Source organism: Somniosus microcephalus, unplaced genomic scaffold (genome assembly GCF_052327205.1).
Source record: "Somniosus microcephalus isolate GS21.2 unplaced genomic scaffold, FLI_Smic_1.0 scaffold7, whole genome shotgun sequence".
Taxonomy (NCBI): domain Eukaryota; kingdom Metazoa; phylum Chordata; class Chondrichthyes; order Squaliformes; family Somniosidae; genus Somniosus; species Somniosus microcephalus.
The window spans coordinates 1,164,955-1,192,835 of record NW_028225194.1 but is presented as its reverse complement, the minus strand read 5'-3'; the positions used below and the strand labels follow the sequence as shown (position 1 = coordinate 1,192,835).

The 27,881-nt window shown below is 48.4% G+C and overlaps 1 protein-coding gene, 1 long non-coding RNA gene and 1 pseudogene across 3 annotated transcripts in view; 2 read left to right on the top strand and 1 right to left on the bottom strand.

Annotated features, from left to right (window-relative positions):
- Positions 1 to 20,074, top strand: part of LOC147084004 (uncharacterized) — a 35,326-nt gene extending 15,252 nt beyond the window's left edge. Inside the window, exons 3-4 of the long non-coding RNA XR_015075939.1 lie at positions 10,687 to 10,896; positions 19,805 to 20,074. This is a non-coding gene — a long non-coding RNA (uncharacterized LOC147084004). The remainder of the gene's footprint in view (positions 1 to 10,686; positions 10,897 to 19,804) is intronic.
- Positions 1,508 to 11,430, bottom strand: LOC147084005 (uncharacterized). 2 transcript variants are annotated; one of them, XM_085979971.1, is made up of 3 exons: positions 11,356 to 11,430; positions 10,438 to 10,539; positions 1,508 to 7,943 (listed from the first exon to the last, which is right to left on the bottom strand). In XM_085979971.1, exon 3 carries the CDS (start codon positions 7,931 to 7,933, stop codon positions 6,623 to 6,625), a length of 1,311 nt encoding a protein of 436 aa, XP_085836097.1. In that variant the 5' UTR covers positions 7,934 to 7,943; positions 10,438 to 10,539; positions 11,356 to 11,430; the 3' UTR covers positions 1,508 to 6,622. The 2 variants fall into 2 exon arrangements, with proteins under 2 accessions (XP_085836097.1, XP_085836096.1); XM_085979970.1 differs by lacking the exon at positions 11,356 to 11,430 and adding an exon at positions 10,641 to 10,766.
- An 11-nt stretch (positions 20,075 to 20,085) lies between the features above and the next one.
- On the top strand, positions 20,086 to 22,946 carry LOC147084003 (uncharacterized; annotated as a pseudogene).
- Positions 22,947 to 27,881: the final 4,935 nt, after the last annotated feature.

Here is a 27,881-nt window from a genome sequence, read left to right as displayed (position 1 = left end):
CCCCAGCCCTTGTATCCTGGACCGGTCGACCACTCGAGGCAGACCTCCATTCTGTTGTTAATAAAAGCCTTTGGTTACTCTTCTAACTCTCAGTCTTTTATGAGTAATTGATAGCGCATCAATTTTATTAACAACATTTTTATAATGGAGAAGATCCTCACACCAGCATGCCTGGACTTAGATCATCGGGAGGCGGACTCATCCACCAAGTTTACTCACTGGCATCACTCCCTCCAACCACTGATACTCGCCCTCTTGCTGAGAAAGAAAGACTTGCATTTATATAGCGCCTTTCACAACCTCAAGATGTCCCAGAGCACTTTACAGCCAATGAAGAACCTCTGAAGTGTAGTCACTGTTGTAATGTAGGAAACGCGGCAGCCAATTGGCGCACAGCAAGCTCCCACAAACAGCAATGTGACAATGACCAGATAATCTATTTCAGTGATGTTGATTGAGGGATAAATATTGGCCCCAGGACACCGGGGAGAACTCCCCTGCTCTTCTTCAATGTAGTGCCATGGGATCTTTTACATCCACCTGAAAGAGCAGACGGGGGCCTCGGTTTAACATCTCATCTGAAAGACGGCACCTCTGACAGCGCAGCACTCCCTCAGTACTGGAGTGTCAGCCTAGATTTTTATGCTCAAGTCTCTGGACTGGGACTTGAACCCACGACCTTCTGACTCCGAGGTGAGAGTGCTGCCCACTGAGCTAAAGTGCCTAGAGCTAAGCCAGCTGGGATACTTGACATAGGATTACATCGGATATACAGCACAAAAACAGGCCATTCGGCCCAACCAGTCCATGCCGGTGTTTATGCTCCACTCGAGCCTCCTCCCGTCTTTCCTCATCTAAATCTATCAGCATAACCCTCGATTCCCTTCTCCCTCATATGCTTGTCTAGCCTCCCCTTAAATGCATCGATACTATTCGCTTCAACCACTCCCTGTGGCAGCGAGTTCCACATTCTCACCACTCTCTGGGTAAAGAAGTTTCTTCTGAATTCCCTATTGGATTTCTTGGTGACTATTCAATAGTAACTGTCAAAAGGGAATTGGATATATACTAAAAGCAGAAATTTGCAGGGCTGTGGGGAAAGAGCAGGGCAGTGGGACTAATTGCATCGCTCTTTCAGAGAGCTGGCACCAGCACGATGGGCCGAAAGGCATCCTACTGTGCTCTATGATTCTATAACATCAGCTTCTCTCTGCTCACTAGTACTGAGAGAACAGGGAAGAATCTTTAAATCCAGCCCAGTTATTGGGGGCTCTTAACATTAACAAGCCCCAGTTGCCTGAATTAACATGGTTCAGTCCTGGATGTGATTAAAGGCATCGGAAACAGTGGAATCGACCCACCGCAGTCACACTGTGGACACTCTGGTGTGTCAGCGGGTGGGATACACCAGGGAATCCCTTTCCACACACTGAGGTTGACTCTAATGATCGGGAGTCCCAGGGTTTCGGATACCAGATAATCAAGCTCACAAGAACACAAGTTGTCTCTCCAGACTTTATTAAGTGCGCTGCATAACACAGATCGGGTGATAATTCCCTCAATCTGGAGAATAGAAGTACAGTGGATTCACGCGCGATCTTCTCGAGTCTGTTCCAACTGACAATGGCTTAAGTGGCCTGTTCTTATACACAAGCTTGGTTACCGCTCAGGAAATGGGATTGTTTGGACCCGTCTGTTGACCGCCTCCTGAACTCCTGCTAATTCAGGGAATTCAGTCCATCTGTGACCAGACTATAACCACAAGCCCGTCTGGTTATCACACCTATACGGTCCGTGAGGTTATCAGATTCACACCCAGACGTTGTGTCTTTTCTTGTCTGGCACTTCATCCCATAACACGGGTACAGGGGCTCAGTAATGTTTCATTCATCAGAAAAAGACAGACAAAGTACAACAACATACTGGTCAGCTTAACAGAATCTCATCATATTTATGTGGCTCTAAATATAAAAGTCACCAATAAATCCAGGAGGGAATTCAGGAGAAACTTTTTTACCCAGAGAGTGATGAGAATGGGGAACTCGCTACCACGGAGTAGTTGAGGCCAATGGTATAGATGTATTTAAGGAGAAGCCAGATAAACATAGGAGGATATGTCGGAGGAGGCTCGTGTGGAGCATAAACCCCGGCATAGACCAGTTGGGCCAAATGGCCTGTTTCTGTGATGTACATTCAATGTAATAACATGAACAGTCCACCGGCACACTTGAGGCCTTCCATGACCGGTGGGTACCGGAGGGACTGGCGTGCATCATCACCACCGAAAATAGAATTTTAATTTCATTTAAGTTTCCTTTAAACTTAACTCTGTAGTTTATAGTTACTAGGGTCTTTTCTGGTGTAGCAGGGACTGTAGGTAGACTATACAAGCGCCTTAGAGATATCTTTAATTGGTGATAGTGAATTAATTAAAATTAATTAAAGGGTAAGTCATGCCAGGAGAGCCCAGCCCCGTGTTATTCTCCTCTTGCTCTATGTGGGAATTCAGGGACACTGCCGGTGCCCCTGATGTCCACGTGTGCCAGAAATGCATCCAGCTGCAGCTACTAGCAGACCGCATTGAGGCGCTGGAGCTGCGGGTGGATGGGTTGTGGAGCATTCACGATGCTGAGAGGGACGTGGATAACACATTTAGTGAGTTGGTCACACCGCAGGTAAGGGCTGCACAGGAAGAAAGGAAATGGGTGACCACGAGGCGGAGTAATAGAAGCAGGCAGGTAGAGCAGGAGACCCGTGACCATTCCCCTCTCAAACAAGTATACCGCTTTGGATACTGTTGAGGGGGATGACTCACCAGGGGAAGGCAGCAGCAGCCAACTTCCTGGCACTGGGGGTGCTCCTGCTGCCCAGGAAGGGGGGAAAAAGAGTGGGAGAGCAATAGTGGTAGGGGATTCTATAGTAAGGGGAACAGATAGGCGTTTCTGTGGCCGTAGACGTGAATCCAGGATGGTTTGTTGCCTCCCTGGTGCCAGGGTCAAGGATGTCACTGAGCGGCTGCAGGGCATTCTGGAGGGGGAGGGCGAACAGCCAGAGGTCGTGGTCCACATTGGTACCAACGACATAGGTAAAAAGAGGGATGAGGTCCTGCAGCAAGAATTTAGGGAGCTAGGTAGAAGATTAAAGAGCAGGACCTCAAAGGTTGTAATCTCTGGATTACTCCCGGTGCCACGTGCTAGTGAGTATAGAAATAGGAAGATAGAACAGATGAATGCGTGGCTAAAGGGATGTGCAGGGGGGAGGGCTTTAGTTTCCTGGATCACTGGGTCTGCTTCTGGGAAAGGTGGGACTTGTACAAGTCGGACGGTTTACACCTGAACCAGAGGGGGACCAATATCCTTGCGGGGAGGTTTGTTAGCACTGCTGGGGGGGGGTTTAAACTAACTTGGCAGGGGGATGGGGTACAGAGTGGAGCTATAGTAGGGGGTGATTTACAGCCAAATACAGAGGAAAAAACAAGTCAGCTGGGAAGGCAGAGCAAATATGTGAAGGCAAAAGGGAATATGGCAAGGCTGGAAGGCATTTATTTTAATGCAAGGAGTCTTGCAAATAAGGTGGATGAACTGAAGTTGTTGTTGAACACATGGGAGTACGACATTGTTGCTATCACGGAGACATGGTTGAGGGAGGGTCAGGACTGGCAGCTCAATATTCCGGGGTATAGAATCTTCAGGCGAGACAGAGGGGGGTGTAAAAGGGGAGGGGGTGTTGCAATATTAATTAAGGAGTCAATTACTGCTGTAAGGAGGGATGATATATTAGCGGGTTCCTCTAATGAGGCCATATGGGTAGAACTTAAAAACAAAAAGGGGGCAAGCACTTTGCTGGGAGTGTACTATAGGCCCCCAAACAGTCAGGGGGAGATAGAGGAACAGATATGTAGGCAAATCTCAGAGAAGTGCGAAAATAATAGAGTAATAATAGTGGGGGATTTCAACTTCCCCAATATTAATTGGGATAGTCAGAGTGTGAAAGGCTTAGAGGGTGCAGAATTCTTAAAGTGCATCCAGGAGAGCTTTTTGAGCCAACATGTAGAAAGTCCTACAAGAGAGGGGGCGGTACTGGACCTAATTCTAGGGAATGTAGCCGGGCAAGTGGTGGAAGTGTCTGTAGGAGAGCATTTTGGCGACAGTGACCATAATTCGGTGAGATTTAAGGTGGTCATGGAAAAAGACAAAGACGGCCTGGAAATAAGGGTTCTAAATTGGGGGAAGGCCGATTTTAATATGATAAGGCAGGATCTGGCCAAAGTGGACTGGGAGCAGCTACTTATGGGAAAATCCACATCAAAACAGTGGGAGACTTTCAGAAGGGAAATAGAGAGAGTAGAACGCCAACATGTTCCTGTAAAGGTCAAGGGTGGGACCAACAAGCAAAGGGAACCTTGGATGACAAGGGATATACAAAAATGCATTAGGGAAAAAAGGGGGGCTTTTGGCAGTTACAAAAGACTAAAGACGGAGGAAGCCCTAGAGGAGTATAAAAAGTGCAGGGGCATACTTAAAAAAGAAATTAGGAGGGCGAGGAGGGGCCATGAAATAACACTGGCGAGCAAAATAAAGGAAAATCCTAATATGTTTTATAAGTATATTAAGGGAAAGAGGATAACCAGGGAAAGGGTAGGGCCCATTAGGGACCAAAGTGGCAATCTGTGTGTAGAGCCAGATGATGTAGGCGGGGTTTTAAATGAATTTTTTGCATCTGTGTTCACTATGGAGAAAGACGATGTAGACATAGAAATCAGGCAAGGGGACTGTGACATACTTGAACATATTAGCATCGAGAGGGAGGAGGTACTAGCGGTTTTAGCAGGCCAAAAAGTGGATAAATCCCCAGGCCTGGACGAGATGTATCCCAGGCTGCTGTATGAGGCAAAGGAGGAGATTGCAGGGGCTCTGACACAAATTTTCAGAACCTCTCTGGCCACAGGGGATGTACCAGAGGACTGGAGAACAGCTAACGTAGTACCATTATACAAGAAGGGTAGCAGGGATAAACCAGGGAATTACAGGCCAGTGAGCCCAACATCTGTGGTAGGGAAATTATTGGAAAAAATTCTGAGGGACAAAATTAGTCTCCACTTGGAGAGGCAAGGATTAATCGGGGATAGTCAGCATGGCTTTGTCATGGGTAAATCATGCCTGACCAATCTGATTGAATTTTTCGAGGGGGTGACTAGGTGTGTGGATGAGGGAAATGCTGTGGATGTGGTTTACATGGACTTCAGCAAAGCTTTTGACAAAGTCCCGCATAGGAGACTGGTCAAGAAGGTAAGAGCCCATGGGATCCAGGGTGCCTTGGCGCGTTGGATCCTTAAATGGCTGAGTGGCAGGAGGCAGAGGGTGATGGTCGAAGGTTGCCTTTGTGACTGGAAGCCTGTGTCCAGTGGGGTACCTCAGGGATCGGTGCTGGGTCCCTTGCTGTTTGTGATCTACATAAATGATTTGGATGAGAATGTAAAAGGTATGATCAGTAAGTTCGCGGATGCCACGAAAATTGGTGGGGTGGTAAATTGCGAGGAGGAAAGCCTCATGCTACAGGACGATATAAACGGGTTGGTCAGATGGGCGGAAAAGTGGCAAATGGAATTTAACCCTGAAAAGTGCGAGGTGATGCATTTTGGACGGACAAATAAGGCAAGGGAATACACAATGAGTGGTAGGACCCTAGGAAGTACAGAGGGTCAGAGGGACCTTGGTGTACATGTACATAGATCTCTGAAGGCAGCGGAACAGGTAGATAAGGTGGTTAAAAAGGCATATGGGATACTTGCCTTCATTAGCCGAGGCATAGAATATAAGAGCAGGGAGGTTATGATGGAGCTGTACAAAATGCTGGTGAGGCCACAGCTGGAGTACTGTGTGCAGTTCTGGTCGCCTCACTATAGGAAGGATGTGATTGCTTTGGAGAGGGTGCAGAGAAGATTCACCAGGATGTTACCTGGGATGGAGCGCCTCAGCTATGAAGAAAGACTAAACAGGCTGGGGTTGTTTTCCTTGGAGCAAAGAAGGCTGAGGGGGGACCTGATTGAGGTGTACAAAATGATGAGGGGCATAGATAGGGTAGATAAAGAGGAACTTTTCCCCTTAGTAGGGGGGTCAATAACAAGGGGGCATAGATTCAAGGTAAGGGGCAGGAGATTTAGAGGGGATTTGAGGAGGAACTTTTTCACCCAGAGGATGGTTGGAATCTGGAACTCACTGCCTGAAAGGGTGGTAGAGGCAGGAACCCTCACAACATTCAAGAAGCATTTGGATGAGCACTTGAAATGCCATAGCATACAAGGCTATGGACCAAATGCTGGAAAATGGGATTAGACTGGACAGGGATTGATGGTCGGCGCAGACACGATGGGCCTCTTTCTGTGCTGTATAACTATGACTCTATAAACTTTTTTTGTTATGTTACATGTTTTATTGGTTGTGATGGTTGACTTTTAATAGGCAATTGCCTGTGATAAGGAGAAAAACAAAAATAACATTAACAGTCAAATCAAGGGAATCATCAGCACAACAGATTGAGAGTTTAAACAGCAGTACAAGAATTTATAAAACATTCATCCATTCCACGTTCATGTCACCCCAGCTGTCTGCAGGGCCCTGCGCTACAGAACAATGTGAACTCGCTGGTGTCTCAGCAGGTCATTGGAGCTTTTAAAGCTCTTCCCACAGTCAGAACATGTAAACGCTCTCTCATCAGTGTGAACAAGCTTGTGTGCCAGCAGGTTGGTGGACTGCAAGAATCCCTTCCCACACACAGAGCAGGGAAATGGCCTCTCCCCAGTGTGAACTTGCTGGTGTCTGGTCAGAGCCCTGGAGCGTTTAAAACTCTTACCACAGTCAGAACATGTAAACGGTCTCTGATCTGTGTGAACAAGCTGGTGTTGCTTCAGGTCCCGGGAGTATTTAAAGCTCTTCCCACAGTCAGAACATGTAAACGGCCTCTCATCAGTGTGAACAAGCTGGTGTGTAGTCAGAGCCCCGGATCTTTTAAAGCTCTTCCCACAGTCAGAACATTTAAAGGGTCTCTCATCAGTGTGAACAAGCTGGTGTGTCAGCAAGTTAGATGAATCAGTGAATCCCTTCCCACACACAGAGCAGGGAAATGGCCTCGCCCCGGTGTGAACTCGCTGGTGTTTGGTCAGAGCCCCGGAGCTTTTAAAACTCTTCCCACAGTCAGAACATGTAAACGGTCTCTCATCGGTGTGAACAAGCTGGTGATCCTTCAGATCCCTGGGGCATTTAAAGCTCTTCCCACAGTCGGAACATTTAAATGGTTTCTCATCAGTGTGAACAAGCTGGTGTGTCAGCAGGGTAGATGAATCAGTGAATCCCTTCCCACACACAGAGCAGGGAAATGGCCTCTCCCCGGTGTGAACTCGCTGGTGACTGGTCAGAACCCTGGAGCTTTTAAAACTCTTCCCACAGTTGGAACATGTAAACGGTCTTTCATCAGTGTGGACAAGCTGGTGTTCCTTCAGATCCCTGGAGAATTTGAAGCTCTTCCCACAGTCGGAACATTGAAACGGTCTCTTATCAGTGTGAACTCTCTGGTGTCTCAGCAGGTGGGATGTGCAAGTGAATCCCTTCCCACACACGGAGCAGGTGAACGGACTGTCCCCAGGGTGACTGTGCGGATGAACTTCTGATGTAGACGGGGAACTGAATCCCTTCCCGCTGTCCCCACCTTTACCCGGTTTCTCCCCGGTGTGACGGAGCATGTGTCTCGCCAGGTCAGGCGATCGGCTGAATCCGAGTCCACACATGGAACACGTGTGCGGTTTGTCTGTGCTGCGATCGCTGCTCTCTCCTTCCATGTGCAAAGGCCGATGATATTCAGGTCCTGATGAATTGAGCGACTCTGTCAGATCCTGACGTGATGTTTGGTCTGAGCTTCCTGTCTGTAAATGCTCCATTTCTAAAACCCTGTAAAAGGAGTGTAGAAAGTGGTAAGAGGGAGAATGTTGTCTCATGTCCCCCTTTCCCAGCCCAGGGGTAGTGAAGCTGATTTTCAGGCCCCAGCTGCTGCACAGGTTGGTTGAAAGGATCAACAGTAATGGCGGCTGCAATTCCCACAAGCCCCCACGCTCCAGAAAGCGCTCCAGCCGCCGCGCTGAGTTGTGGCTGACACCACGCAGCGCCCCATGGCCCCGCCCTCTCCTGCTCCACAAGCGCCCGGCCCGCACCGCGCATCCTCAGCACACACCCTGGGCCCCTGTCAATCATCCTCTCCCGCGCCTGCGCGCTGGGCCCCTGAGCTCCAGGCTGCCGCACAGGGCTTTCTTTATAAAGTCGGTGTTGGTGAAGAGCCACGATCAGTGAGGGAAACATAGAAACATAGAAGATAGGAGCAGGAGTAGGTCATTCGACCCCTCGAGCCTGCTCCGCCATTCAATGCGATCATGGCTGATCATCCAAATTCAGTAACCTGTCCCTGCTTTCTCTCCATATCCCTTTAGCCTTAAGAAATATATCCAACTCCTTCTTGAATATATTTAATGAATTGGCCTCTACTGCCTTCTGTGGTAGAGAATTCCACAGGTTCACCACTCTCTGGGTGAAGAAATTCCTCCTCATCTCTGTCCTAAATGGCTTACCCCTTATCTTTAAACTGTGACCCCTGGTTCTGGACTCCCCGGTCATCGGGAACATCCTTCCTGCTTCTAGTCTGTCTAGTCCTGTTAGAATTTTATAAGTTTCAATGAGATCCCCTCATTCTTCTGAACTCCAGCGAGTATAAGCCCAATCGACCCAATCTCTCCTCATATGTCAGTGCCTCTCTATTTCTGTATCGTGTAAGAGCAGGGAGGTTGTGCTTGAACTGTACAAAAACACCAGTTAGGTCACCGCTGGAGTGCTGTGTGCAGTTCTGGTCGCCCCATTGCAGGAAAGATGTGACTGCTCGAGACGGGAGATTTACGAGGATGTTGCCTGGGCTGGAGAATTTTAGCTACAAGGAAAGATTGGAGAGGCTGAGGTTGTTTTCTTTGGAACAGAGGAGGCTGAGGGGAGACCTGATTGAGGGGTATAAAATTATGAGGGGCAGAGAGAGAGAGTGGATAGGGAGGACCTATTTCCCTCAGCAGACAGGTCAATAACCAGGGGGCACAGATTTAAAGTAATTAGTCGGAGGTTTAGAGGGGATTTGAGGAGAAATGTTTTCACCCAGAGGGTGGTGGGGGTCTGGAACTCACTGCCTGAAAGGGTGGTAGAGGCAGAGACCCTCATCACATTTAAAAAGTACTTGGATATGTACTTGAAGTGCCGTAACCTACAAGGCTACGGACCAAGTGCTGGAAAGTGGGATTAGGGAGGATAGCTCTTTGTCGGCCGGCAGGAAACAAGATGGGCCGAATGGCCTCCTTCTGTGCTGTAAATTTCTATAATTCTATGAATTGTAGTTAAAGGGACAGACACCCCACAAACTCCGTTCCCTAGCCACTGACTCCATCCCTCTCCCTAACATTTGTCTGAGGCTGAACATAGAAACATAGAAGATAGGAGCATTCGGCCCCTCGAACCTGCTCCGCCATTTAATGAGATCATGGCTGATCATCCAAATTCAGTACCCTGTCCCTGCCTTCTCCCTATATCCCTTGATCCCTTTAGCCTTAAGAAATATATCCAACTCCTTCTTGAATATATTTAATGAATTGGCCTCCACTGCCTTCTGTGGTAGAGAATTCCACAGGTTCACCACTCTCTGGGTGAAGACATTCCTCCTCATCTCTGTCCTAAATGGCTTTCCCCCTTATCCTTAGACTATGACCCCTGGTTCTGGACTCCCTGACCATCGGGAACATCCTTCCTGCATCTAGTCTGTGTAGTCCTGTTAGAATTTTATAAGTTTCAATGAGATCCCCTCTCATTCTTCTAAACTCCAGCAAGTACAAGCCCAATCGACCCAATCTCTCCTCATACATCATTCCTGCCATCCCAGGTATCAGCCTGGTGAATCTTCGCTGCACTCCTTTCATGGCAAGAACATCCTTCCTCAGATAAGGCGACCAAAACTGCACACAATACTCAAGGTGTGGTCTCACCAAGGCCCTGTACAACTGCAACAAGACATCCTTGTTCCTGTACTCAAACCCTCTCGCAACGAAGGCCAACATACCATTTGCCTTCTTAACCGCCTGCTGCACCTGCATGCTTACCTTCAGCAACTGGTGCACAAGGACACCCAGGTCTCGTAGCACTTCCCCTTCTCCCAATCTATTGTCGTTCAAATAATAATCTGCCTTCCTGTTTTTGCCACCAAAGTGGATAACCTCATATTTATCCACATTATACTGCCCCTTTAAATACCTGGGGGGGCACCCATTCCCCTTTAAATGGCCAAGCAATTGTTTTTGTTGAAAAGGGGCCGCAGTCCCCTTTGACTCACCCCCCCACCCTCTCACCCACCACAAATACTCACAAGAGAGAGCGAGAGCGAGAGAGAGGGGAGGAAGAATGCTGGTCTTTGTCCCTTTAAAAGTGGCTGCCCACCAAAATGTTCACAGCACCAGGGCTCTTTGTTCTGGATAAAAGTCGAAAAGAGAAAAGGTTCACTTATTTTTAAATGAATGCAGTTGATGAATAACCTTGCAATAAAGGTAATGCAAAGGAATAAACACTCACAAGCTGGGTTTTTTCCTCCTCCTCCTCCTTCCCTTCCCTTTAACAGCTCCTGCAGACAATGAAAGCAGGAAAGCGGCCTGCAGCCCACCGCGGTCCCGCCATTGGTTGGAGGACCGTCAGCCCGCCCGGTCCTCCCAGCGTTTTCCACGCTCCTGATTGGCGGGCGCCTCGCGTCAATCAACCCCCCCTCCGCTTACGCGCTGACGTCAGCACGCAACGACCAGGGGTCGGTTGGATCGGCGCACACCACCGCAAGGTAAAAAGAAGACACCCAACACAAATGAGGAAGAACAAGAACAATAATAATCGCACTTTAGAGGGGAGGAGGTTGGGGGCATTAATGACTGTTTTCAATTTGTTTCTCAAAAAAAAATATTTGAAAAGCTTCCCAACGGTGCGAGGCGGGCTGCGCATGCGCTCCAGCCAGCCTTTGACTCCCCCACGTGGGCCCTGACACCGGACACGCCCACTTCCCTTCCCCTGCACCAATCACAGCGCAGGCAGGCGCTTCTATCAATCGTCACCTGTCAATCGCCCTCCCTTCCCCTGCCAGTGCGCCTGCGCGGGGCCTCCAGGGAGCAGCTGGAAGGCCGGTCCCGGGCAAGAGGCGGAATCAGCGGCCGGGGTAAAGTCAAGTGTTGGGGAATCGATTTAAATCGAGGTGAGGGGGGAGCGGAGAGCGAGATTATAAAGTAAAATACGAGAAAAACCAAACCTGAGAGTCGGGCGGGCGGCACCTCCGCGGACGCCGAACGGAGCGGATTGAGTCACGCGGGGTGGCGGAGTGAGCCGGAGCAATGTGATTCTGACTGACGGGAGCGCTGACCAATAGGAAGAGGGCTGAGTTGGGAGGACTGAACTGGGCGGCCTGGTCCTCCAACCAATGGCGGCGCGGCAAGGGGGCGGGGCCTCCTCTCCAGGTCAGGTGCGCTGGGGCCGATTGTGACGCGCTGTCCCCAGGTGAGAGCAGCTCAGTCAGCACAGAGCTGGGGCTGGAATCTGGGAGAGGGGCCGCAGGCAGCGACCCTGGCAAAGGGGCACAAGCTTCACAATACAAGCTGCTTTCAAATGCACAATTGTTTCCTACACACAGCCTTGGTCACTCTGCAAAAAAAAAACTGTAAGAATTCATCATAACTCCCCTGCTTTAGGAGAGGCGTAGAGTGCAAAAGCAAGGAAGTTATGATGAAACTGTGTAAAAGACTGGAGTCAGCTGTGGCTCAGTGGATAGCAGAGTCCGAAGGTTGTGGGTTCAAATCCCGCTCCAGGGACTTGAGCATATAAAGCGAGGCTGACACTCCAGTGCTGTGCGAAGGGGAATCATGTTTGACAAATTTGCTTGAAATCTTTGAGGATGTAACATACAGGGTGGATAAAGGGGAACCAGTGGATGTAGTGTATTTGGACTTCCAAAAGACATTCGACAAGGTGCCACACAAAAAATTACTGCATAAGATAAATAATCACAGGATTGGGGGTAATATACTGGCATGGGTGGAAGATTGGCTATCTAACAGAAAACAAAGAGTTGGGATAAATGGTTCGTTCTCGGGCTGGCAATCAGTAACTAGTGGTGTTCCGCAGGGGTTAGTGCTGGGACCCCAACTCTTTACAATCTATATTAACGATTTGGAGGAAGGGACCGAGTGCAACATATCCAAGTTTGCCGACGATACAAAGATGGGAGGGAAAGCAGTGAGTGAGGAGGACATAAAAAACCTGCAAAAGGACATAGACAGGCTAAGTGAGTGGGCAGAGATTTGGCAGATGCAATATAATGTTGGAAAGTGTGAGGTTATGCACTTTGGCAGGAAAAAATCAAAGAGCAAGTTATTATCTAAATGGAGAGAAACTGCAAAGTACTACAGTACAAAGGGATCTGGGGGTCCTGGTGCATGAAACACAGAAGGTTAGTATGCAGGTGCAGCAGGTGATCAGGAAGGCCAATGGAATCTTGGCTTTTATTGCAAGGGGGATGGAGTATAAAAACAGGGAAGTCTTGCTGCAGTTATACAGGGTATTGGTGAGGCCACACCTGGAATACTGCATGCAGTTTTGGTTTCCATATTTAAGAAAAGATATACTTGCTCTCGAGGCAGTTCAGAGAAGGTTCACTCGGTTGATTCCGGAGATGAGGGGGTTGACGTATGAGGAAAGGTTGAGTAGGTTGGGACTCGACTCATTGGAGTTCAGAAGAATGAGAGGCGATCTTATCGAAACATAAGATTGTGAGGGGGCTTGATCGGGTGGATGCGGTGAGGATGTTTCCACTGCTGGGTGAGACTAGAACTAGGGGGCATAATCTTAGAATAAGGGGCTGCCCTTTCAAAACTGAGATGAGGAGAAACTTCTTCACTCAGAGGGTAGTAAATCTATGGAATTTGCTACCCCAGAGAGCTGTGGAAGCTGCAACATTAAATAAATTTAAAATTGAGATAGACAGTTTCCTAGCAGATAAGGGAATTAGGGGTTACGGGGAGAGGGCAGGGAAGTGGATGTGAGTCTAGATTCGGATCAGCCGTGATCCGATTGAATGGCGGAGCAGGCCCGAGGGGCCGTACGGCCTACTCCTGTTCCTACTTCTTATGTTCTTATGTGCTGAGGGACCGCCGCACTGTCGGAGGGCCAGTACTGAGGGAGCGCCACACTGTCGGAGGGCCAGTACTGAGGGAGCGCCACACTGTTGGAGGGGCAGTACTGAGGGAGCGCCGCACTGTCGGAGGGGCAGTACTGAGGGAGCGCTGCACTGTCGGAGGGGCAGTACTGAGGGAGCGCCACACTGTCGGAGGGGGAATACTGAGGGAGCGCCGCACTGTCGGAGGGGCAGTGCTGAGGGAGCGCCGCACTGTCGGAGGGGGAATACTGAGGGAGCGCCGCACTGTCGGAGGGGCAGTACTGAGGGAGTGCCGCACTGTTGGAGGGGCAGTGCTGAGGGAGTGCTGCACTGTCGGAGGGGCAGTACTGAGGGAGTGCCACACTGTCGGAGGGCCAATACTGAGGGAGCGCCACACTGTCGGAGGGTCAGTACTGAGGGAGCGCCGCATTAAACATAGAAACATAGAAGTATAGAAGGTAGCAGTAGGCCATTCGGCCCTTCGAGCCTGCTCCGCCATTCAATGAGATCATGGCTGATCATCCAAATTCAGTACCCTGTCCCTGCCTTCTCCCCATATCACTTGATTCATTTTGCCTCAAGAAATATATCCAACTCTTTCTTGAATATATTTAATGAACTGGCCTCCACCGCTCTCTGTGGCAGAGAATTCCACAGGTTCACCACTCTCTGGGTGAAGAAATTCCTCCTCATTTCAGTCCTAAATGGCTTACCCCTTATCCTTAGTCTATGACCCCTGGTTCTGGACTCCCCGGCCATCAGAAACATCCTTCCTGCATCTAGTCTGTCCAGACCTGACAGAATTTTATAGGTTTTGATGAAATCCCCTCTCGATCTTCTAAACTCCAGTGAGTATAAGCCCAATTGACACAATCTCTCCTCATACGTCATTCCTGCCATCCCAGGTATCAGCCTGGTGAATCTTCGCTGCACTCCTTCCATGGCAAGAACGTCCTTCCTCAGGTAAGGTGACCAAAACTGCACACAATACTCAACGTGCGGTCTCACCAAGGCCCTGTACAACTGTAGCAAGACATTCTTGTTCTTGTACTCGAACCCTCTTGCTACGAAGGCCAACATACCATTTGCCGCCTTAACCGCCTGCTGCACCTGCATGCTTACCTTCAGCAACTGGTGCACAAGAACACCCAGGTCTCTTTGCACTTCCCCTTCTCCCAATCTATTGCCATTCAAATAATAATCTGCCTTCCTGTTTTTGCCACCAAAGTGGATAACGTCACATTTATCCACATTATAGTGCATCTGCCATGTTTCTGCCCAATCACCCAAACTGTCCAAATCGTACTGGAGATTCATGACATCCTCCTCACAGCATACCTTCCCACCCAGCTTTGTGTCGTCTGCAAATTTGGAGATATTACATCCAATTCCCTCATCCAGATCATTAATATATATCGCGAACAGCTGGGGTCCTAGGACCGATCCCTGCGGTACCCCACTCGTCACTGCCTGCCACTCGGAAAACGACCCATTTATTCCAACTCTTTGCTTTCTGTCCGCCAACCAGTTCTCTATCCAAGTCAATACCTTGCCCCCAATCCCATGTGCCTTAATTTTGCACGCTAATCTCTTATGTGGGACCTTATCGAAAGTCTTCTGAAAGTCCAAATACACCACATCCACTGGTTCTCCCCCATCCACCCTACCAGTTACATCCTCAAAAAACTCCAGTAGATTAGTCAAGCATGACTTACCTTTTGTAAATCCATGTTGACTTTGTCCGATCCTGTCACTGCTTTCCAAGTGCTCTGCTGTTACATCTTTTATAATAGACTGTAGCATTTTCCCCACTACCAATGTCAGGCTTACCGGTCTATAATTCCCCGCTTTTTCTCTACCAACATTTTTGAATAGTGGGGTAACATTAGCTACCCTCCAATCCATGGGTACCGTTCCAGAATCTATCGAGTTCTGGAAGATGACCAGCAATGCATCTACTATCTCTAGGGCCACTTCCTTAATTACCCTGGGATGCAGACCATCAGGCCCTGGGGATTTATCGGCCTTCAGTCCCATCAATGTTCCTAACACCATTTCTCTACAAATACTGATTTCTTTCAGTTCCTCCCTTTCATCAGACCCTATGTTCCCCGGCATCTCTGGGGAGGTTATTTGTGTCCTCCTTTGTGAAGGCAGAACCAAAGTATGTATTTAGTTGGTCTGCCATTTCCTTGTTTTCCATTATAAATTCCCCTGATTCTGACTGCAAGGGACCTACACTTGACTTCACCAATCTTTTTCTCTTCACATATCTATAAAAGCTTTTACAGTCAGTTTTTATGTTCCGTGCTAGCTTACTCTCATTCTATTTTCCCTTTCTTAATTAATCCCTTTGTCCTCCTTTGTTGAATCCTAAACTGCTCCCAATCCTCAGGTTTATTGCTTTTTCTAGCCAATTTATATGTCCTCTCCTTGGATCTTATGCTATCCCTAATTTCCCTTGTTAGCCATGGTTGAGTCACCTTTTTTGTTTTATTTTTATGCCAAACTGGGATGAACAAATTCTGTAGCTCATCCATTCGGTCTTTGAATGTTTGCCATTGCCTCTCCACCGTCAACCCTTTGAGCGCCATTCCCCGCTCAATCCTACCCAACTCACTCCTCAGACCATCGTAGTTTCCTTTATTTAAATTGAGGACCCTTGTCTCTGAGTCAACTACTTCATTCTCCATCTTAATGAAGAATTCAATCATATTATGATCGCTCCGACCCAAGGGGCCTCGTACAACAAGATTGCTAATTAATCCTTTCTCATTACATAATACCCAGTCTAAGATGGCCTGATCTCTGGTTGGTTCCTCGACATATTGGTCCAGGAAACCATCCCGTAAACACTCCAGGAATTCCTCCTCCACTGTATTGTTACTAATTTGGTTGGCCCAATCTATATGTAGATTAAAGTCACCCAAGATGACTGCTGTGCCCTTATTGCACGTTTCTTTAATTTCCCTTTTAATGCCATCCCCAACCTCCGCCTTACTGTTTGGAGGTCTATATACCACTCCCACTAATGTTTTTGTCCCCTTAGCATTTCTCAATTCTACCCATACAGATTCCACATCATCAGAGCTAATATCCTTCATTACAATTGTATTAATCCCTTCTTTAACCAGTAATGCTACCCCACCTCCCTTTCCTTTTTGCCTATCTTTCCTGAATATCGAATACCCCTGGATGTTGAGTTCCCAGTCTTGGCCATCCTCGAGCCACGTTTCCGTAATCCGAACCAAATCATATTCGTTTACCTCTATTTGCGCAGCCAATTCATCCACCTTATTACAAATGCTCCTCGCATTAAGACACAAAACCTTCAGGCTTGTTTTTTTAACGCTCTTAGACCTATTAGAATTATTATTTACTGTGGCCATGTTTGATTTAAACCTTTGATTTCTCTGACTGCCACTTTTGTTTTTCTCCTTCCTATCTTTTGCTTTTATCCCTGTTTTCCTTTCCTCTGTCTCCCTGCTCAGGTTCCCAACCCCCTGCCATTGTCGGAGGGTCAGTGCTCAGGGAGCGCTGCTCCATCGGAGGGGCAGTGCTGCGGGAGTGCCGCACTGTCGGAGGGACAGTAATGAAGGAGCGCCGCACTGTCGGAGGTGCCGTCCTACGGATGAGACGTTAAACCGAGGCCCCCGTCTGCCCCCTCAGGTGGATGTAAAAGATCCCGTGGTGCTGTGTTGAAGAAGTTATCCCCGGTGTTTTGAGCCCAATATTTATCCCTCAATCAACATGATGAAAAAACATTATCTGGTCATTATCACATTGCTGTTTGTGGGAGCTTGCTGTGCGCAAATTGGCTGCCGCGTTTCCCACATTACAACAGTGATTACACTTCAAAAGTACTTCATTGGCTGTAAACTGCTTTGGGACGTCCGGTGGTCGTGAAAGGCAGTTAAGAAGGCAAATGGTATGCTGGCCTTCATTACAAGAGGATTTGAGTACAGGTGTAAAGAAATCTTACTCCAATTATATCTTCTTTCTTAGGCAGTCCCTCGGAACCGAGGATGACTTGCTTCCACATTAAAAATGAGTTCTCAAGTGTAAGGGTAAATCGGGAGAGCTGCTTCTCCCCGAGACGGACCCTCTGATATAAAGGGTCGACTGGATCCATGTTTATCTGTAATTTAAACAGAGGTCTGGTCGTCTTCCGAGCTCTTTCCCCGAGAGGAGAGCGTAGAATGGGGGGTTTTAGTTTTAAATGGTTTCACCTGGGTCCATTGCTTCCATTGCATACCCATCGGTCCCTGTAGACAAACGTACGTATCACTTGTCATTAATACAGTACATGGCCCCATCCAACGGGCCCCATTCCCTTTCTTGCGATAACTTGCGTCATTACTTGTTGACCGATTCTGGGCAACTTGTCTGGTTTAAGTCCAGCATTCTGCCTTTCTAGATCTTTAATCTGTTGTTGGTTCCTTACTTCTTTATTTAGTGCTTGTACCTCCTGATTTAGTTGTACTGAGTATTGCCTTAATCTATCTTGCACTGGTCCTGGTCCTAAATACATACTTTGGTTCTGTCTTCACAAAGGAGGACACAAATAACCTCCCAAAGATGTCGGGGAACATAGGGTCTAATGAAATGGAGGAACTGATAGAAATCAGTATTTGTAGGGAAATGGTGTTAGGGAAATTGATGGGATTGAAGGCCGATAAATCCCCAGGGCCTGATAATCTATATCCTCGGACCGATCCCTGCGGTACCCCACTCGTCACTGCTTGCCACTCGGAAAAAGAGCCATTTATTCCAACTCTTTGCTTCCTGTCTGCCAACCAGTTCTCTATCCAAGTCAGTGCCTTGCCCCCAATCCCATGTGCCTTAACTTTACACGCTAATCTCTTATGCGGGACCTTATCGAAAGCCTTCTGAAAGTCCAAATACACCACATCCACTGGTTCTCCCTTATCTATTTTCCCAGTTACATCCTCAAAAAATTCCAGTAGATTAGTCAAGCATGATTTACCTTTTGTAAATCCATGTTGACTTTGACCGATCCGGTCACTTTTTTCCCCAAGTGCTCTGCTATTACATCCTTTATAATGGACTCTAGCAATTTCCCCACTACCGATGTCAGGCTTACCGGTCTGTAATTCCCTGTTTTCTCTCCACCACCTTTTTTGAATAGTGGGGTTAAATTAGCTACCCTCCAATCCATGGGTACTGTTCCAGAGTCTATCGAATTTTGGAAGATGACCAGCAATGCATCTACTATTTCTAGGGCCACTTCCTTAAGTACCCTAGGATGTAGATTATCAGGCCCTGGGGATTTATCGGCCTTCAATCCCATCAATTTCCCTAACACCATTTCCCTACAAATACTGATTTCATTCAGTTCCTCCCTCTCATTAGACCCTATGTTCCCCGACACCTTGCAGCCTCGTGTTGTGGTGGAGCCGAATGAGCATGCGCAGCCCCGCCTCTCTACATTTAAAGGGACACCCAGCCCATCCACATTTAAAGGGTCACCCACCCGCTCCACATTTAAAGGGACACCCACCCCCTCGACATTTATAGGGACACCCCCCCTCCACATTTAAAGGGGCACCCACCCCTTCCATATTTAAAGGGACTCCCTCCCCCGTCTCGTGTGTTCTTCTGATTAAAGGGACTGTGACAATTCCCCCAGCCACCGCACTTTAGCAAGGATGTGAAAGACCTTGAGAGCCAGCCAGTGGCTCAGTTGGGAGCACCCTCGTCTCTCAGTCAGAAAGTTGTGGGTTCAAAGTCCCCACTCCAGGGACTTGAGCACATTAACCTAGGCTGACGCTCCGGGGCAGTGCCGAAGGAGCGCCGCACTGTCGGAGGGGCGGTGCCCTGTCAGAGGGGCAGTACTGAGGGCGCGCCGCACTGTGGGAGGGTCAGTACTGAGGGAGAGCCACACTGTCGGAGGGTCAGTATTGAGAGAGTGCTGCACTGTCGGAGGGGCAGTACTGAGGTAGCGCCGCACTGTCGGAGGGGCAGTACTGATGGAGCGCCGCAGTGTCGGGGGGCAGCACTGAGGGAGCGCTGCACTGTCGGAGGGGCAGTACTGAGGGAGCGCTGGACTGTCAGGGGCAGTACTGAGGGAGCGCCGCACTGTCGGTGGGGCAGTACCGAGGGAGCGCCGCACTGTCGGAGTGGCAGTACTGAGGGAGCCCCGCACTGTCAGAGGGGCAGCACTGAGGGAGCCCCGCACTGTCGGAAGGGCAGTACTGAGGGAGCGCTTCACTGTCGGAGGGGCAGTACTGAGGCAGCGCCGCACTGTCGGAGGGCCGTCTTTCGGAAGAGACGTTCAGGTGGACATAAAAGATCCCACTATTTCGAGGAAGGGCAGGAGCGTTATCCCCGGTGTCCTGGCCATTATTTATCATGCAAATTGGCTGCAGTGTTTCCCACATTACAACAGCGACTACACTTCAAAAAGTACTTCATTGGCTGTAAAACCGTTGGTCGTGAAAGGCGCTGTATAAAGGCCAGTCTTTCTTTATTTTCTCTCCTGTATTTACATTAATTACTTATATAAACCTCTTTTACTGTCTCTTGCAAGGGGAGGAATTGCAGACGGGCAGCTTAACGCAAACTTCACACGAAGATCTGACAGAGTCACTCGATTCATCAGGACCTGAATATCATCGACATATGGAAGCGGAACGCAGCAGTCAGAGTGCGGGCAAACTGCACACGTGTCTTGTGTGTGGATGTGGATTCAACTGAAGGTTCAGCCTGGGGAGGCACAAGTGTAACCAAAGCGAGGAGAATTCGTGCAAATGTCGGGAATCCGGGAAGGGATTCAGTTGCCTTTCCGAGCTGGAGACTCATCAACAGTGCTCTGACTGCGAGAAGGGCTTCAGAAGATCCAGCGAACTGATACAGTACCAGCGAGTTCACACTGACGAGAGGCCGTTCACCTGCTCCGTGTGCGGGAAGGGATTTGTCCAGTCCCACACTCTGCTGGTACACGAACGTGGGCACACTGACGAGAGGCCATTCTCCTGCTCCGAGTGCGGGAAAGGATTCACACGTTCCGACTCTCTGCTGATACACCAGCGACTTCACACTGACGAAAGGCCGTTCTCCTGCTCCGAGTGCGGGAAAGGATTCACTCAACCCTCCTCTCTGCGGGAACACCAGCGAGTTCACACTGACGAGAGGCCGTTCACCTGCCCCGAGTGCGGGAAAGGATTCACTCGTCCCTCCTCTCTGCGGCTGCACCAGCGAGTTCACACTGACGAGAGGCCGTTCTCCTGCTCCGAGTGCGGGAAAGGATTCACTCGTCCCTCCTCTCTGCGGCTGCACCAGCGAGTTCACACTGACGAGAGGCCGTTCTCCTGCTCCGAGTGCGGGAAAGGATTCACACGTTCCAACTCTCTGCGGGAACACCAGCTGGTTCACACTGACGAGAGGCCGTTTAAATGTTCCGACTGCGACAAGAGTTTCAAATGCTCCTAGGGCCTGGAGATGCATCGACGCAACCACACCGGGGAGAGGCCATTCAGCTGCTCTCACTGCGGGAAGAGGTTTACGCGCTCCTCCGATCTTCTGAAACACCAGCGCACCCACACCGGGAAGAAGCCATTTCCCTGCTCAGTGTGTGAAAAGGGATTCACCAGTTCATCTCACCTGCTGAGACACCAGCGAGTTCACACCTGAGGGCACTGGTCCCATTCTGCTGTCAATCACATGAAGGACTGTTCTGTGTTAATAATGGCAATTACGGGGTCGGGGGCGGGGGCGGTTTGAAGACACTGATAATAATCCCAGTAACTAGGCTGGAGTTTAAGAGGGGTCAGCCTCGGCTCAGTGGGCGACACTCTCACCTCTAGAGTCAGAAGGTTGTGGGTTTGAGTCCCACTCTGGAGACTTGAGCATGTAATCTAGGCTGACACTCCAGGGCAGTACTGAGGGAGAGCTGCCCTGTCAGAGGTGCCATCTTTCGGATGCGACGTTAAACCGCTGCCCCGTCTGCCCTCTCAGGTGGGTGTAAAAGATCCCGTGGCCGCTATTTTGAAAAACGGAAGGGAGAAAGGATCTCGACTTGGAAGATGAGGAAGTAGATGTGAAACTGTAATGTCGCTTGAAATGATTGTAAGACTGAATTTAACTGTGACTGTAATAATTGTGTTTTGTGGGTAACAGAGCGTGGGGAAAACCAGTACGATTCCAGTATGAGGTGATTTTGGTGGTGCCTCCTGTGTCACTACCACCACAACTACCATGCTTTACGGGTCTAACAGGACCTGTCCCATCAACCAACACGTTTTTAAGTACGAGCTGCACAGTTATGTGGCACAATTCAGACCCGACATTCCCCTATTGGTTGAGGGTTTCAGTGAGCTCATGATACGACTGAACTCCTCCCTAAAGCATTTTTTATGTTTTGGAGCAAGACAACTGGAGAATAGATATTGAAATTGAAAGCATAAGGGACAACACACACTGGTGGGATATTGGGCTAAATACATCAGCATGCCCTTAGGCTCGTATTATTTCACACGCTCTGGTTGTTCTCCAACTTGTAATGATTTTGTATTTGAGATATGTAACCCATGTAGTAAAACTTTGAACTATGTAAGATCAGAAGTTTGTTTGAGATCTACCCAGTTAAACACAAATGTCACAAGGTAGGGAGTCAAAAGTTGTTAGGACTAATAAGACAACATAGGGACAAACATGGAAATTCCTCATTGGATTAGGATAATTTCCCATGTACTGGTCATATCCCAACTTGTAGTAATGATGTGCTTACTATTCTACACCTGCTACCTGAAACACCTAAAGTCCAATGCCCAATCACATTTAAATATGCTCACAGCCCAGAACATGTTAGAGTTACACAAACGGAAGAAAAATAATCCATTTGTAAGATTTTAGTTTTGAGGGGTCGGCAAATGCCTCGCCCTCAAGGTGGGGATATGTAGGATAGGGTGTACCTGTAGGATTTAGTAAACATTATTAAGATTCGATAACCATTCTAATATAACTATAATATGTGAAATTGTATGTTAAGATCCTAAAAGCCTGTATAAAATGGAGAATGGCTGAGAGCAAAGCAGGATGGGATAATGCCAACCTGACTAAAAACCTCTGTTTAAAATTACTGAAGTAATAGAATGTTGTGCTAAGTTTATGGAGACGAGGGATTCAGCAATATTATGCTTAAAGAGATAAAATCTAGAGAGATAGATAAGAGTTGGAGACATCCTTCATTGGTCCAGCTATTGGATGGACAGACTGTTTTGTCAACATTCTAGGAAGTGTTCTGTGAAAAGTGAAGATCTGAGATAAGGTAACTTTGTTATACATGGAGAAAAAGTCAGAAGGATCAAACAAGGTCATAAGGTGGGTAACGAGGGAGCAAGACTTTTTACCAGGTGTTAGAGGGTTAATTACTGCCACGTCGGCAAAACGAGATGGGAAAAGGGTATAAAGATACAGGTTTTGAACATCGAAAGCAGCGCACCGTGTAACCAGAGATTGATAGGAGCTTCGGTCAACAGAACACAGCAAGATCACAAGGAAGCGCGCATGGGTCAACGGAACACAGCAAGATACATCAGGAGACTTGCGCCGCAGACACTCGGAAGGAACGCCGCGGTTTGAACGGACAGACTGTGACTATCTTCTTGTTAAGTACTACTTCTTTGTACCGGATGTTTAATGCTTAATAAACCTGTTTTATTGATACACAATATACCTGTACACAGAGTGGTTTGTGTAGTCACGGACTGTTTTACTGATACACAATATACCTGGACCCAGAGTGGTTTGTGTAGTCACGGACTGTTTTACTGATACACAATATACCTGTACCCAGAGTGGTTTGTGTAGTCACGGACTGTTTTACTGATACACAATATACCTGGACCCAGAGTGGTTTGTGTAGTCACGGACTGTTTTACTGATACACGATATACCTGTACCCAGAGTGGTTTGTGTAGTCACGGACTGTTTTACTGATACACAGTATACCTGGACCCAGAGTGGTTTGTGTAGTCACGGACTGTTTTACTGACACACAATATACCTGTACCCAGAGTGGTTTGTGTAGTCACGGACTGTTTTACTGATACACAATATACCTGGACCCAGAGTGGTTTGTGTAGTCACGGACTGTTTTACTGACACACAATATACCTGTACCCAGAGTGGTTTGTGTAGTCACGGACTGTTTTACTGATACACAATATACCTGGACCCAGAATGGTTTGTGTAGTCACGGACTGTTTTACTGATACATAATATACCTGTACCCAGAGTGGTTTGTGTAGTCACGGACTGTTTTACTGATACACAATATACCTGTACCAGAGCGGTTTGTGTAGTCACGGACTGTTTTACTGATACACAATATACCTGGACCCAGAGTGGTTTGTGTAGTCATGGACTGTTTTACTGATACACAATATACCTGTACCAGAGTGGTTTGTGTAGTCACGGACTGTTTTACTGATACGCAATATACCTGGACCCAGAGTGGTTTGTGTAGTCATGGACTGTTTTACTGACACACAATATACCTGTACCCAGAGTGGTTTGTGTAGTCACGGACTGTTTTACTGATACACAATATACCTGGACCCAGAGAGGTTTGTGTAGTCACGGACTGTTTTACTGATACACAATATACCTGGACCCAGAGTGGTTTGTGTAGTCACGGACTGTTTTACTGATACACAATATACCTGTACACAGAGCGGTTTGTGTAGTCACGGACTGTTTTACTGATACACAATATACCTGGACCCAGAGAGGTTTGTGTACCACGGACACATTATTATTAACAGCTTTTGAAAGCTACATCAGTCATCGGGAAAATGCTGGAATCCATTGTTAAGGAAGTGGTATCAAGTCACTTAGAAAATCATAACATGATTAGGCAGAGTCAACATGGTTTTATGAAAGGGAAATCGTGTTTGACAAATTTATTAGAGTTTTTTGAGGATGTAACTAGCAGGGTAGATAAAGGGGAACCAGTGGATGTAGTATATTTGGATTTCCAAAAGGCATTCGATAGGGTGCCACATAAAAGGTTATTACACAAGATTAGGGCTCATGGGGTTGGGGGTAATATAGTAGCATGGATAGAGGATTGGTTAACGGACTGAAAACAGAGAGCAGGGATAAACAGATCTTTTTCAGGTTGGCAGGCTGTATCTAGTGGGGTGCCGCGTGGATCAGTGTTGGGGCCTCAGCTATTTACAATCTATATTAATGACCTGGATGAAGGGACCGAGTGTAATGTATCCAAGTTTGCTGATGATACAAAGCTAGGTGGGACAGTAAGCTGTGAGGAGCCTTTGGACCTTCTGACAATCACCTTAAACCTGTGTCCTCTGGTTCTCGAGCCTTCCGCCAATGGGAACAGTTTCCCTCATTCTACTCTGTCCAGACCCCCTCACGATTTTGAACACCTCCATCAAATCTGCTCTCTACCTTCTCTGCTCCAAGGAGAACAACTCCAGTCTCTCCACATCACTGAAGTCCCTCATCCCTGGTACCATTCTGGTCAATCTCCCCAGGTAGGCCCCAGTGCGGCATCGGCAGCGGGTGGAGGCGGAGCTGAGCGGCAGAGCGACTACAAGAGGCCCCAGAGGCTCAGGTAGGCCCCAGTGCGGCATCGGCAGCGGGTGGAGGCGGAGCTGAGCGGCAGAGCGACTACAAGAGGCCCCAGAGGCTCAGGTAGGCCCCAGTGCGGCATCGGCAGCGGGTGGAGGCGGAGCTGAGCGGCAGAGCGACTAGAAGAGGCCCCAGAGGCTCAGGTAGGCCCCAGTGCGGCATCGGCAGCGGGTGGAGGCGGAGCTGAGCGGCAGAGCGACTACAAGAGGCCCCAGAGGCTCAGGTAGGCCCCAGTGCGGCATCGGCAGCGGGTGGAGGCGGAGCTGAGCGGCAGAGCGACTACAAGAGGCCCCAGAGGCTCAGGTAGGCCCCAGTGCGGCATCGGCAGCGGGTGGAGGCGGAGCTGAGCGGCAGAGCGACTACAAGAGGCCCCAGAGGCTCAGGTAGGCCCCAGTGCGGCATCGGCAGCGGGTGGAGGCGGAGTCGGGACCAGCGGGAGCAGCGAGGAGGAGCTCGGGAGAAAACCCGGCGACCAGCGAGGCCCGAGACCAGTCGGGAGCAGTGAGTCGGAGCCCGGTATAAAAACCGGAGAGAGGCGAGGCCCGAGACCACAGCTGGGGCAGTCGGGAGAGCAGGAGGCCAGTAACTGCTGGGGCAGTCGGGAGAGCAGGAGGCCAGTAACTGGTGAGTTTAAAAGCTCACCTTTCGCGGGCTTTTTCTTTCACAGCTGGTGCAGTCGGGAGAGCAGGAGGCCAGTAACTCTTATATAGGTGGAGCTGTTGCTAAACCCGAAACACTACAGTGTAGTGTCTCCCACCCTTCCACCTCCTCTAACCTTTTAGGGGTTAGGGGAAGTTGAAAAGGTAGGTTCAATTTATTTTATTTCAGGAGCCTAACCTAGGTGGAAAAGGTTCCAGGACAGGAGGCGGCAGTGAAAATACAACACCAGAAAACAGGTAGGTGACTGGTTGGTGAGTACTTTCACAAACTTATTCTAAGTAGAATTCAATAATTAAGCTAAATCGTAGTAAATAAAAGGGTATTGTAAGGGTTAAGTCATGGAAGGGCAGCTCGGACCCGTGCCATGCTTCTCCTGTGCCATGTGGGAAATCAGGGACACTGTCCCTGACAACTATGTGTGCAGGAAGTGTGTCCAGCTGCAGCTCCTAGCAGACCGCATGGCGGCGCTGGAGCTGCGAATGGACTCACTCTGGAGCATACGCGATGCTGAGGATGTTGTGGATAGCACATTCAGTGAGTTGGTCACACCGCAGGTAAAGGCTAGCTCAGACAGTAAATGGGTGACCAAAAGGCAGGGTAAAGGCAGGAAGGTAGTGCAGGAGTCACCTGCGGTCATCTCCCTCCAAAACAGGTTTACCGTTTTGGGTACTGTTGGGGGAGATGACTTATCAGGGGAAGGCACCAGCAGCCAGGTTCAGGGCACCATGACTGGCTCTGCTGCACAGAAGGGCGGGAAAAAGAGGGATAGGGCTATAGTGATAGGGGATTCAATTGTAAGGGGGATAGATAGGAGTTTCTGTGGCCGAGACCGAGACTCCAAGATGGTATGTTGCCTCCCTGGTGCAAGGGTCAAGGATGTCTCGGAGCGGGTGCAGAGCATTCTGAAGGGGGAGGGGGATCAGCCAGTTGTCGTGGTACATGTAGGTACCAACGATGTAGGTAAAAAGAGGGAGGAGGTCCTACAAGCTGAATTTAGGGAGTTAGGAGCTAAATTGAAAAGTAGGACCTCAAAGGTAGTAATCTCTGGATTGCTACCAGTGCCACGAGCTAATAAGTTTAGAGAGAGTAAGATAGATAAGCTAAATACGTGGCTTGAGCAGTGGTGCAAGGGAGAGGGATTTAAATTCTTGAGGCATTGGAACCAGTTCTTGGGGAGGAGTGACCTGTACCAAGGGGACGGTCTACACCTGAACTGTGAGGGAGCCGATGTCCTCGGGGTAATATTTTCTAGGGCGGTTCGGGAGGATTTAAACTAATTTGGCAGGGGGATGGGAACCTAGGTAGTGGAAAAGAGGGAAGTCATATGAAGTTAGAAATAGATGGTAGAAAGGTGAGAAGCAATAAGCAAAGGAGAGAAACACAAAGGGCCAAACTAATTCATAATGAGAGTGTGAAAAAAGCAAGCCTGAAGGCTTTGTATCTTAATGCTAGAAGCATTAGGAACAAGGTGGATGAATTAGTTGTGGAAATAGAGGTAAACAAGTATGATTTGATTGGGATTACAGAAACGTGGCTGCAGGGTGGGCAAGGCTGGGAACTTAACATCCAGGGATATACAATATTTAGGAAGGATCGGCAAAAAGGTAGGGGAGGTGGGGTAGCATTGCTGGTAAAGGAGGGGATTAATGGAAAGGAAGGATATTAACTCGGATGAAACGGAATCTGTATGGGTAGAAATGAGAAATAGCAAGGGGAGGAAAACGTTAGTGGGTGTGATATATAGGCCTCCAAATAGTAATATGGAGGTGAGGGAAGGCATAAAAAGGGAAATTAGAGAAGCGTGCGATAAGAGCACAGCTGTCATCATGGGTGACTTTAATTTACATATTGATTGGACTACCCAAATTAGTAAAAATTCTGAGGAGGAGGAATTCCTGGAATGTTTTCGGGACGGTTATCTGGACCAATATGTCGAGGAGCCGACTCGAGATCAGGCCATTTTAGACTGGGTATTGTGCAATGAGAAGGGACTTATCAGCAATCTTCTTGTACGAGGCCCCTTGGGTCAGAGCGATCATAATATGATCGAGCTCTCAGTCGAGATGGAGAGTGAGGAAATTGAATCAGAGACTAAGGTCCAGAACTTAAATAAAGGGAATTACGAGGGTATGAGACGGGAATTGGGTAAGATTGATTGGGTGGTGTTTCTGGGGGGATTGACAGTGGATAGACAATGGCAAGCATTCAAAGATAGAATGGAAGAATTCCAGAACATGTTTATACCGGTTTGGCATAAAAATAAACCTAAAAAGGTGACTCAACCGTGGATAACGAGGGAAATTAGGGACAGCATAAAATCAAAAAAAAGGGCATATCAACTGGCAAAA

Excerpts from the sequence above, each read along its gene's own strand:
- LOC147084005 (XM_085979971.1), bottom strand. The coding sequence starts at position 7,933 with ATGGAGCATTTACAGACAGGAAGCTCAGACCAAACATCACGTCAGGAT.